General features: G+C 42.9%; 1 protein-coding gene across 2 annotated transcripts in view; it reads left to right on the top strand.

Annotated features, from left to right (window-relative positions):
- Positions 1-13,237, top strand: part of Zc3h12c (zinc finger CCCH-type containing 12C) — a 69,741-nt gene that overhangs the window by 40,378 nt on the left and 16,126 nt on the right. For both annotated transcript variants that reach the window (XM_023709512.1, XM_023709513.1), the window contains exon 3: positions 12,810-12,949. In XM_023709512.1, coding sequence (XP_023565280.1) covers positions 12,810-12,949 — 140 coding nt within the window. The remainder of the gene's footprint in view (positions 1-12,809; positions 12,950-13,237) is intronic.

Here is a 13,237-nt window from a genome sequence, read left to right as displayed (position 1 = left end):
GTCCCTTAAACTAATCCACTGCTTTTTCTAAAGTTTTCCAGTGGATTTATGTTTATATACTTGTTATATCATTAAGAAGTGCAAGTTTGGGCTGGAGGTGTAGCTCAGTATAGAGCCCGTGCTTTGCATGTGTGAGGCCATGAGTTGAATCCCCAGAGTACTACAGAAGAGAGTGTGGGGAGAGGGAAAAGCAAAGACAGGAGGAGGGATGGAGGGAAGAAGGAATGGAGAAAGGAAGAAATAAATCTTGCAAGGCACAAGAATATACATTGGTGTTAGTGGCCTTTCATTCCTAAAAGTCTTCACTATGCATCCGTGACCTGAGATCCAGACTTTATTAAAATTAACTAAATTTTCACAGTCTACCTCAGTTGTTACCGGAATCCATGTAAGACAACGGGGAATGGAAAGAAAACACCCAGAGCTTTATCACTGCCTTGTCCTGGTGCTGTAGCACGGATCGAGTGCTGGGGTGGAAGTTGGGCACACCAGCCTTCTCTTTCTGGTATGACTGAGCTACTGCGACTCTCCAGCAGTCCAGCTTTTCTGCCTTGGTCCGTGGACCCAGGTCTCTGGAATTAGAGTAAATCCCCAGACTAATTGGTAGGCTTTCTAGGTGCATGTTTGTGCATTATTATGGTCAGTATTTTGTCTGCTAATAATCACATATAAATTACTTTAGACAATAGAATCTCTATTTGTGAATTACCTGTTAGTGATAGAGAACCAGCAGAAGAATTTAATCCAGAAAGTGTAGCATAGTAAAATTGAGCTTTAGAAAAGATCAGACTATAGAGAAATCCCAAGAGTGGATTTGGGCACCAAGGTTGGGAACACGGAAACCCTGCTTGAAAATATGTAGAGATAATAAGTTGGGGGGAGCAGCGTTTGAAAAAAAGTTGGCCTCGAAGAGCACTGCTTTGGGTTATCAATTAAATGGCACTGAACTAGCCATTTGCTAGATAGTTTATGCTCTACCTCCCCACCCCCCAGAAAAAGACTTGTTGGAATGCAGAAAGTGACTATCAACTGGGCCATAGAAGAGCTCTCTAAATGAATCATTAAAATAATTTTCTAAAAGTCTGACTAGGAATAAGATGCATATTTTTAAAGTTAGAATAGTGTACTGGTTGATACATTGTGTCAGCTTGAGAAGTTTAGAAATTTAATTAACTGACTCAGCAGAGAGCCAGGATTCTAACCTTGTAAGTATCCTCATCCTGTGCAGGAAGAGGGCATGGATATTGTGTGACTTCCTCAGCCCCAGGGTAGCTTGTTTATAATATAAGCAGGGGAGAGAGGCTGGCTAGAAGCCGCAGCTGCTGCCCTTCCCTTTGCTCTTCATTGTTTTCTGCTGCCATGACCTGCTGCTCTATGCCATGTGCCACTCTGCCTGGGCACCAGCCAAGTATAGACTGAAACCTCCACGAACTGTCAGCTAAATGAACCTTTCCTTCCTTAATTTTGGGTGTCGGATATTTTGTCCCAGCAATGAGTGAAAAGTAACCAAGACAAATATGAACCAAGCATATGTAGTTGTTATTATAACTTTCCTTTATAGCAAAACAATTTTAAACCCATATATTTATGAAATCTGAGTGTAGCAATGTGTACAGTCAGGAATCAAGCTTCTCATTTATCTTCTAAAAAAGCCTTTCATGTAGCTAATCTGTTTGTGACGTTGTACGAAGTTGACAATGCTTCAGCATGAATATTTTCATTTAATTTTGTTGGCTTACTATGCTTCTGATACACATAGTGATTGTATTCCTCATAGGAGTTTGTACCTGTGCATAATACATCTTAATTCTTTTTTCCCATTCCTCTCCCCTTTCTTCAGTCCTTCTCCAAGCCTTCTTTCCATTTTTTTTTCTCCTACTGTCTTGTTTTTTCTTTTTCTCCTGCTTCCCTCCCCCTCCCTTGTTTCCCTTCCCATTTGAACATTTTCTTCCTACTTAGAGGCCATCCTGCCTAACTTAAAGATTTGCCTTCAATTGATTGATTGGTGTCTTGTTCTGTTACGTAATTACAACTCAAGTACAGAATTGACTCACAGTTTTCAAATTTTCTTTGATACCTACTCTGTACTTAGTTTAAATGACAGGAAGGACAAAAATTCCAGAATTCATTAAAATTTGTTTTTGGTTCATTCAATAAAAATATATCAAAATTATGTGCAGCAGACGTGCATGACACGGTATGGTAACCACAGCTACCTATAGCTGCTGAACTCTTGAAATATGTCAAGTCTTAAGTGATGTAAGGGTAAAATACATGACATATGTCAAGGGCTTAGTACAAAAATATATGGTTCACCTATTAAACAGGCTCAATGGAGTGGTTTTTGAAGTCTCAATTTACTGTAAGTAACATTAATTAAAAGATGACTTAGTCTCCCTTTAAAGGGAGTCTTATAGATAATATTTGCAGATTAGAACTGGGCAGCACCCCAGTTCTCTTACTGTTCTTAAAGAAAATCTTTAGTGACCATGAACAGAATCAGAATTAGTTTTATCTTTGTTGTTTAATTATATCAGTATAGGGCCTGACAAAGTCATATATTATAGTCCATACATCTCTATAGCTTTTAGAATTTATATTTTAATTCTGTTAATAAAATTTCTATATAATTTTCTAATTTTATTAAGAAAATTTTTTAGATTTGCTTAGCAGACACAGGTGTTGTGGTGGTGGTTTGGGTCATCTTCAGATTAGTGACCACTTGGATCTTGATTGGCTTACTAATTTTGTCTCAAGTCATAGTCCTTGAAAGGTGAAGAAAATCTTTCTCTTTACCCTTTCCCGGTTCTTGAAGCTACCTCTTTAATTCTTTTAAATTAAAAAACTTGGCAGGCACAAGGATCCAGGTTTGATCCCTAATACCACGTGCCATGCCAGCCCCAGAGCCCTGGGCACACTGTGCCTGCCAGAAGCCAGGCATGGTGACACATGTCTATAACACCAGTGCTGGGGAGGCAGAGACAGGAGGATCACTATGAGTCTGAGCTGTGTAGCGAGACTCTACTAAATAAATAAATAAATAAATAAATAAATAAATGGCTTTGTTTTTGTTTTTAAAAGCTACCTATGGGCTAGCCAGACAGTTCAGCAGATTAAAGCGCCTGCTTAGGCAGAGTGAAGCACTTGGGTTCAATCCCTGGCATGTCATGCCAGCCCCACCCCCAGGGCACGCTGAGAGGGTGATTGAGACTGGGCGTGGTGGCATGCGCTTGTAATCCCAGTGCTTGGGAGGCTAAAAACAGAATCACCATGAGTCCGATCTGTACAGTGAGACCCTATAAACTCTTTACTAAATAATTAAAAAATAAATAAGAAAGCTGCCTCTTTAACCATACTCCTGTTATGTTCATAATCAACTGGAAGATTATAGTTATTTCATATTAAACTTCTACAGTAACAGTATTTCATTCTCCTATATCAACAGCTCTTCACCTTTAGTTTCCTCTTAAAGCAGAGCACTCTGGCCAGGTTTGCTCAGAAATCCCGTACTTAGAAAAAGTAGAACAGCCTTGTCTGCATTTCGGAGAGTACATCGTGCTGTCTTACCCACTCAGAAGCCCCCGCCCTGCGCCTCAGAACTTCCTCCGAGCCATGCTGCGGCATTTCTCTTCGAAACACAGCTTCTTCATAAGCATTGATTCAGATTTGTTTCTGTTCCATAGCAGCGCGATGGACTGTTAGATTGCCCGCTTAGTATCAGCATCTTGAGAACTGGATTGAGCTTCACAGTGTCTCGCTGTCCTGGGAAAGAGGTCAAAAACAATAAAATCAGGTAGCTCTGAGGAGCAAAATGAGCATGCCTGAATAAATAAGCAGTTGTGAGCCTTTAAGTCCAATGAAGAACACCTAGGTGTCCACCAGCCAGCAATATGGAATTAATTACAAGTTCTCAAATACAGGATAAACTGCATTGGGCTGCAGTGACAGGCAGTAAATGCTCTCTGATTTCTGTACTCATGTTGAAGGTAGTAGCCAGCCACGCTTCTCCTTGCTAAGGCACATGGGAAAAAAAAAAAAAAAAATTAACAACTGTTAAGCATTGAAAGATGCATTAGTGAAGATGTTTTTAAAGAGTTCTTTAAAATTAAAATCCATTATTTTTGTATGCCCAAGATAGTTTATGTATATTCCGGCCTAAAATTTGAAGAAAAAGTAAACTTAATTCACCAAGTATTTGGAGAGCACCTAAGCTTTAATAGTAATCATTCAGGGCCAGGGAGATAGCTCAGTGGCATAAGTACTTGCCTGGCAAGCACAAGGTCCTGAGTTCGATCTCTGCTACCACAAAAAAAAGAGTTGATAACTTGGTGTTTATTGAATATTTATTAATAGTATTATATTAGTGTTTTTCTGTGATCAGCAGTCAATACACCCTAATATCCTCTGATACAAGTAAATTAACTATATATAAACTTGAAGAGCTTTGGCATTAAAGATTCAAACATGGTTTGGTAGTTTTCCTTAATTTATTTTTAATCGTTTATTTATTTGGTACAGGGTCTCACTACGCAGCTTGAACTCAGTGATCATCCTTTCTCAGCCTCTCCAGCCCTGGGATTATAGGCATTTGGGGCCGGCATGCATGCCTGGGGTTCTGGGGCCTGCATAGCATGTAGTACCAGGGATCAAACCTGGGTCCTTGCACTTTCCAGGCATGCCCTTAGACTACCTAGCTATCTCCACAGCCCATGGTTTTGTAGTTTTAAAGGATACTTACTTACCTTTTTTAAAATTCTTTTTGCAGGCTGCCCAAATAGCTCAGCGGATTAAAGCGCCTGTAAGCAGGCACAGGGGCCAGGGGTTCAATCCCCTGGCCTGCCATGCCAGCCCTGCCTCTGGGCGCACTGAGAGGCAGTTGAGACTGGGAACGGTGGTGTACACCTGTAATCTCAGCTCTTGGGAGGCTGCAAATAGATGGATCACTACGAGCCTGATCTAGTAGTGAGACCCTGAACACCCTGTAGACCCTTCCCTAGATTACAAAAAATAATTGTTTTTGCTTAAGGTAAACCCTGCTAAGCTGTGCCCTTACTGTGGTAGTAGGGCTCACTGGCTTAATGTGGCTTACCCCACTCAAGTCTTAGCAGTTTTAGAGTTTCTCCTATAATCCTCCAGTGGAGGGTATTGTATAGTAGTGTATTTTAACATGTAGCAAGCATGTTAGTCCAAATTTTTATTTAAATAAAAAATAGGGTTACAGAAAAGCATTTGGCCATCTTTTCTTGTCTCCTAATCACCTTCTTTTGAAAACTAAACCGTTTAGTGATCTGCTTGCATCAGATTTACTCCGCTAGGTGACCCCAAGTCTACACTGTGAGTAGGCGTCCCTGGGAAAGAGGAGAGAGGCTCCAGGTAACCAAGTCCAAATCGTCACCGTCCTCATGAGTGACTTCCCTGCACATTAATTTCACTTTGCTGTGCACATGAGCTCTTCGGTATAGTATAGAAATGTGCTTGGGAAGTTTCAGTAACTGTGTTTCCCCCGCGATGTTGTAGTCACCTTCAGTGTTAGCTGCTGTGCTTGCGAATTTGGGCCACGGCATGGAATAGTCCCTCCCCCTCCCCACTCACTCACACACGTCCAGCACATGCTGTCCATACAAACAAGTCCATACTCGCCCACTCAAGAGCTGCTGCTTCCAGAAGCTTCAAAGATGTTCTGCGTGGCATGCAGGGTGTGCTACGTCTGCGTCAAACAGTTGGGTTTTTCCCGTAAGATAGATGGATAGCTCTAGGAGATCAGAGAATGGCCTGCTTCTCTAGAAAACAGCAGTCCTGTTTTTCATGAAGAAAAAGTAAAAGATTGTCAAGTGGAATCCAGAGCTTGTTTTTCTGGGCCAAAGTAAAATAAGAAAGATCAGGAGAAATCTCAAATTTCATGGCTCCAGTATTTCAAAGAAAGGAACAGCCAGGTGTGTTGGTACACCCCTGTAATCCCAGCACTCAGGAGGCTGAGGCAGAAGGATCATTGGGAGTTCGAGACCAGCCTGGGCTACAGAGTGAGCTCAGGAACAGCCTGAACCGCATAGTGAGAGCCTATCTCTAAAGGACAAAGAAAAAAGGGGAAAAAATTAAGGCAGGAAGCACAAAGCCTTGCATCATGTGCAGTTCCCATCTTCTACCCTCTCGGGAAGAGTCTCCTGACGCTTCATGTTAGGTCACATCCCTTGCATCCTCCTCGTCTCTTCAGGCTCCTTCCTTTTTCCAAATCCTGTTTCTTAGGGTAGTGGCACTTTGACCCTTAAGAGAACTCTTAATGTTTGCAGTCCCAGAAAGAGGTCTGCCCCACTGTGCGCAATTTTAAGTGAGCAAGTAACGTTGCAGTCTTACAAAGTTCTGAGTTCGATCCCCAGTACCAAAAAAAAAAAAAAATGACTGTCTTTATCATCCAAATACCTTTCTTGTTTATGCTTCAATTCCCAGTAACAAGGCTATCACAGAAGTAGAGAAAAGTCTTTTCTGATCTGCTTCTAAATCAGTTCTCATTAATTTGTCTCAAAGAACCACTGATTAAAATCCCTGGGAGACTCATCCCGGCAGCCCTTGCAGAGTACCTCCTACAGAAAGACTTCAGAGGCTGCCGTCAACAAGGCCTTGAGACAGATTAACAAGGGAGGAGGAGCAGGCAGTTGTGCAGGGGAGCTGGCTTCGGAGGCCTCCCAGCCCACCTGGCTGCACAGGCAAGCAGTAGGAAGCAGCAGTCCACAGGGCAGCCGCAGTCCACAGGGCAACTGCGGCTCCTGCAGAGGCTGTGAGCTGGAAACACGTTACAAAACACCTTGGCAAGCACCACAGACCTTTCCACAGTGCTAGAAACTAACTTCTAAAATGAGTAACAGGCAAGGGAGATAGCTTGGCCATCTAAGCTCCTGCCTGGCAAGTGCAAGGACCCAGGTTCCATTCACTAGTACAGCATGCATACTGGCCCCACAGTGACCAGCCACTGAAGCTGGGCGTGCTGGTGCATACCTGTAATCCCAGCTGGGGAGGCTGAGGCAGGAGGATCAGAGTCCAAACTATATAGGGAAACCCTGTACCAAATAAATAATTCCGATGAGTAACATCAGCTGAGAAACAAAGCCTATGTGCTCTGACCCATACGGCATTCTAGGACTTTGGCCACTTGTAAAAGGTATTTGATTTACAGGAGCTTAGAAGGAATAGGACCGATATTCTTCACACTGAGACAAAAAATAAGTTGTTTTATATGGCACCGTCATTTCATTTTGCTGCTTGGAATGCTGACTCCTTTTGTTTTCCTGCTTATGCAGGTTAGCAGAACAACTACTTAGCAACATAATGCCTTAATTTTTGGAGTCTCTTATTCTCATTCTTAAACTTGTTCCATCCTCTTCATCATTTCTGCTCTTCTGTGTTTCGCGTGAGGCTGCAGTCTCTCCCCCGTCCCAGCAGGACATAGTTATCCCTGGACCAGGCAGCGTCTGGGAGCCATCCGTTCAGCCAGAGAACTCTCCTGGGTTCCAGATTGAGGCAAGAGGTCATGAGAAGTAGAAGCAGCAGATGGGGCAGAAGCAGAGAAAGGCTAATGGCCTCAATTTCTTCTTAATCTCTTCCTCCATTTTATTAATTCGCTCCTTGGGGCTCTCCTGTTGTCTCTCACTTCCTGAGATATAAAATATGCAGAACACACCAACAATCCTTTTATTTTGAGTGTGGCTTTTCTGAGCATATAAGCACACCAATTCGTGTACCTCAAGTAAGCCTTCTGCTAGCCATTATAAAGCAGGATTTTTATACATGTACCTATTCCAAACATGATAGGGTAAAATACTAAATTTCTTTTAAGAAAGAGACCTGCTGACAACATTCTGGCCTTCTGATGTTTCTACTGTTAACCAGTGGTGAGCCAGATAGGAATTTTGAGCCTAACAATGACTCAAATTTTTCAGTGTAGATTTGGAATTTTCCCTAGGAACTCAATCTCACTGTGCCAAAATAGTTCGAGGGGAATCATTTAGCACACATGCAGTCTCTTGCCTAATCCAACATCACAAAACACATTTACCTAATAAAAGAACTCAATTAATATATGCCTACCATCCTTACTGCTAAGTTGTTGGAATATTTATTAATCCATTTGCTGGTTTCTGGGACAAGCACCCACAACCTGAAGGAAGAGAGGCTTAACTCATTTCACAGGGTTTTTTTTGTTTGTTTGGTTGGTTTTTTTTAATGGACAATGGCTTTATTGGTCAAGTTCCTGAATGGGATGCATGGGATGCATGAATGTCTAGCATAGAACATCTGAGAGCAACTTTTTAAAGAATGTATTTAGTGCAGGGTGTACAGGGTCTCAATATGTAGATTGGACTTGTAGTGATTCTCCTGTTTTCAGCCTCCCAAATGCTGGGATTACAGGCATGTGCCACCACGCCCAGTCTCAGTTGCCCTCACAGCTCGCCCTGGGGGTGGGGCCGCCACACCACACCCTGCCAGGGATCAAACCCCGGCCACTCGCTTTGCCTAAGCAGGCACTTTAGTCCGCTGAGCTATCTGGCCGGCCCTCAGCTCCCAGATTTGAGGAATGCAGACGATGATCAGCTGTTCCCACACAGACAGCCTCAGGATCGGGCCTGGTGGAGGAATGCTCAGGTCAGGGCGGCCCGGAAGCAGAGCTGGGTGGGGTTTGGGCACAGGTGAGGGCCAGAGGCGGGGACAGAACCTCCCCCTTCTAGGACACGTCCCGGGAAGCACGTCTTCTCTCCAGGGCCACCTCTTAACACACTCACCTACTGAGCTAAGCTGTGGACCATCTGCCAATGAGTATAGTGCCCTATGATGCCACAAAAGGCCCACGTGGGACTTTTATGGGACATTTTAGGTTTAAATGCTAACAGGATTAAAAAAAATTCCTGCCTAAGGAAAACAGCTAAAGTATTGGTAATTTTAATATGGGGGAGAGGGGCTGAAAGTATGCCATAAGTAGCTATGTATCTTTATTGAATTTTCTTAATATAGAATGAAAGTAGTGGTTCTTTTTTAGTAGTCAACATATAATTTGCACTAGTAGCTACTTTATACTTACTCTGACATCCCATTTTTCCTAATTTTATCAAACTGACTTGATATCGTTCTTTATCACTGCCTGCTACAGTTGCCCCTTGGATCGCATGTGACGTATTAGTCACGTCCTTCTACGTGCTTCTCTAAGCTTAGTTCAGCTCAGTCTCCCCAGATCTGCCCTAGTCTGCTCAAGTCCCATCTGTAATCTAGAGTGCCAGGTGTTATCCACTGTGACTTACACATTGCCTGCTGGGGATAGTTCTGAGTCTTCGTGACCAACAGGGACCACCAAGACAACAGCAGCCAACTTCAGGTTCCCTAGTGGTCGTTCATTTCTTGGCCTGATTGAGGCAAAGCTTGGCGGGGTATCTAGGAACATCTTGGAGATTCAGGGACCCCAGTGGGTGTCCTCTGTGGAAGACAAACATGGGAATGTCCCCTATGGATTCTAAAGCTGGGCAGAGGCAGGGGATCAAAGCCAATTGTTAATTATATTAAATGTAACTTCAGATCACTGTGGGGTTTTGCTGTACCTGGATGTAGAATCACAATGTTGTGGAGAAAGCTTGCCTGCAACTTGATAAGGCGCGCCAAATGGCTGTCCCAGACACACCAGTGTACACTCCCACCTGTACTGTATGAATGAATTCCTGCTCTCACACATTCTTGGCAACATCTGGTGTTTGCAGACTTATTTTTACCAATTTGATGGGTGTGAAATGGTGTCTTGTTCTGGCTTTCATTTGCATTTCTCTACTATTGAACATCTTTTCGTAAGTTTATTGGTCATTTGGGTTTCCTCTTCTGTGAATTGGCTGTTCATATCTTTCCCTTTAAAAACAACTGGTGGCATGTTAGGCAGGTGCTCTCCTACTAAGCTGCATATGTCTCGGCCCTTTACAAAAATAAGGTAGGATCTTGCTAAATAGCCCAGACTGTCCTCACATGTCCAGTCCTCCTTAAGACTTGAGAGTCATCAGAATTACAGACATGTGCCTCCTTTTCTAACTTTGCAAGATTGGGATTAGATCAAGTTTCAAGTTGATTATTCTTATTGTCTATATCTTTATTAATATTTTTATTTCTTTTTAAAAAAATTTTAAAAGTCTTTATTTATTTGATACAGGGTCTCACTATGCAGCCTGCACTTGTAGTGATTCTCCTGGCTCAGCCTCCCCAGCAGTGGGATTACAGGAATGCACCACCACACCCCCTTTTGGGGCTGCATTGCATGCCCAGGGTTCTGGGACCAATATGCCATGTGGTACCAGGGATCAAACCCTGGTCCTTGCATTGCTAGGCAAGTCCTTAGACCATGGAGCTATCTCCCCAGCCATTGCTTTTTATTTCATTTGTCAGTATGATTGAGAATTTGTTAATGTCTTCTAGTTATCCTGGAATCCTCTGTCTTATCAATATAAAATGAGTCCAGAATTTTTCTACCGTCCTGTGACTTGTTGCTTTCTTACTATTATGTGGTAACATCTCAAATGTACTTTGCTTTAAGCATTACAATTAATAGATCTGTGCCAGTTTTCTTTGGTTTTTCATATGCTTTGTGTAGCAATTAAGAATATGTTCCACTGCAGATAGAAAATGTGACTACAGTTGCTTAAACAAGAGGGTTTTTTCTCCGCAAGATTGGACATAGATATGGGCCCATCTGTTCAGAAAGTCAGGCTGTTTATCCTTTCTGTTCACCACGCACGGGGCGGCACTTCTGCATCATGCCGCTGACGCCCTTGAGGCGCTGTGGAGGGGGAGGCGGGGATGATGAGACCCGCCTTACGGGGACCCTCCTAGGTCAGCTTCCTGTTGCAGCATCTGTAGAATCTGTGGCAGGGGCCTACCGCTTATGCATATGTCATGGAAGCTCCTCCAAATAGGTGAAATCTAAAGTGAGGAAATGTGACCGTTGCCCTTAACGAATGAAACTGCCAAAAAGAAAACGCTTACACAAATTTGACTTTAAAGCCAGAGCATGTAAGTGTCAGTTCTCTGTAAGCCAGGGAGCCTTTGTTCACTAGAAAGTATAATACAGTAGATTTCAAAGCACTCGGTAAAGTAAGACTACAGGAAGATTTCTGCAAGTTGAGCATATTTGGGAATTTGCTGTCTGTGCTCTCTCGGGACGCCATCTTCTGGGTCTTCCAGAAGCCTGACTGTTCTTCCTCGTCCCCTGTGGCCCCTCCTGCACTTTCTGCCTCTTGCTGGGCCTTTGCCGGCTCTCAGGCAGTGCTCTCCCCTGGCGCTCCCTCTCCTTACACATTGCCTCACGCTTGCTGCCTCTGGTTTTCCCTCCCTCGTGCTCTGCGCCGCTGAGCTGGGTCTGAGGACCACAGTCTGCATCTGCGCCTTCAGCACCCACGAGCCAAGGACTGCTTTCTGTTTTGTACTAAAAATGATTACTGTACATTGGATGGCTCCAGTGTCTCGCAGGGACCCTGGAGCAGCATATTCGCATGGTGACTGCTTGTTTTATGCTAACATTTACAGTGACATTTACCTGCATTGTAAGCCCTTCTTATTTTGTAGGAGGAAAAATACATAATAAAGCCCTTTAAGGTCATACTGAAAGAAAGCCACTAATTGTATTCATTTGTTATTAATTTTATTGAGAAAGAAATAGCAATGAGACAGTTTCAAAGCAGGATAGTAGGACAGTTACAATAATTAATACATTGCATATTGTTGTCTTCATAGTAGTTATTCATAGTACAAGACGTAGACATGATATCACTAATTGTATTAAAGGAGGATTTTTTTTTCTTTAGAGATTGGAGTGTTATATTAGAGTCATTGGGATAAAAGCCTGGCACTGGGCGCTCTCTTCTGGGCACTCAGGCTGCTGGTCCAGGCTCGCATGCCCTGTTGTCATCCTCAGTCCTTGCTCCATACAGTATTGCTGACCAAAACCTAAATGCTATGCAGAGTGGCTGTCGGGGAGCCCGTGCGTCCCCTGGGGATGCAGAGAGCACGTGCTCAGTGGGCCTGCACTGGGCTACTAATAAACCGTGGGGGTCACTTCTCATTTCGATCGAAATACTGCATGTGCAGAAGAACTGTCAAAGAAAAAGAGTTTTGAAATTCTAAGTGTTCCATGCCACAGTTTTTACCATTTTTTTCCTGTATGACTTCTTTATATTTGACTGAAATCCTTCTTTCCTGTGGTAGAAGCCCTTTTTTCCCTTTGCTGATCAAACAGAGCTGTGTCTTTCTGAGTAGTTGACCTTCCTGGCCTTATACTTCAAAACTAGCTTTTCCTTATTCTCTATATACACGATCATTTTAATTTTCTTAATTCTTCTCGCAGATTGTGGTTTGTCCTTTTCTTTTTTTTCTTTCTGTTTTTGTTTTTTTTTTTTTTTTTTTCGTATTTTAGGGAAGGGTCTACAGTGTGCTCAGGGTCTCATGAGTAGATCAGATTCATAGTGATCTTCCTATTTACAGCCTCCCAAGAGCTGGGATTACAAGTAAGTGCCACCACGCCCAGCCTCAATCACTGTCTCAGCATGCCCCAGGGGCGGGATCGGCATAGCAGGCCCGATGCTCCTGCACCTGTTTGCAGGCCCTTAATCTGCTGAGCTGTTTGGCCAGCCCTTTGGTTTTTCAGCTAATTTTTCTCTGCACTATGCGACCCAACGTTAAATTTCAAATCTCTGATAACTATTGTAATTATATGATCATTTCTGTGTATAAACTTGAACTAATTAAATTGAATTTAGGTTTCATTGTGTTTCAACTCTTCTAAAATAATCTTTCAGCCACGGAAATAAAGAAGTGTTTTCCTGCCGAGGAATAAAACTGGCGGTGGATTGGTTTTTGGAAAGAGGCCACAAAGATGTTACAGTTTTTGTTCCTGCTTGGAGAAAGGAGCAGTCCCGCCCTGATGCTCTTATCTCAGGTGAGCTCCTTGCAGGCAGCTGTTCCTGGCTGTGTGTAGAACCTACGCAGGCATCTGGCTCAGGTAGCCATGTTTCTGTGTACTTAATCTGTGTGACTTCAACATTCTCTTGGGTGTAAAATTAAAGTTGTTTTTGGGTTTGAAAATATCTTACTGTGTTAACTAAACATTCAGCTTTGCTCTATAAGTCAAGTTGTTTCATTTATGTTGGAAACATCAACTTCAGTTTTTGAAATTCTGGCTGGCCGTGTTGGTACATGTCTGTGATCCCAACACTTTGGGCAGCTG

The sequence above is a fragment of the Octodon degus genome, unplaced genomic scaffold (assembly GCF_000260255.1).
Source record: "Octodon degus isolate 3935 unplaced genomic scaffold, OctDeg1.0 scaffold00012, whole genome shotgun sequence".
NCBI lineage: Eukaryota > Metazoa > Chordata > Mammalia > Rodentia > Octodontidae > Octodon > Octodon degus.
The sequence above is the reverse complement of the archived record's forward strand: the minus strand, read 5'-3'. Positions and strand labels throughout refer to the sequence as shown.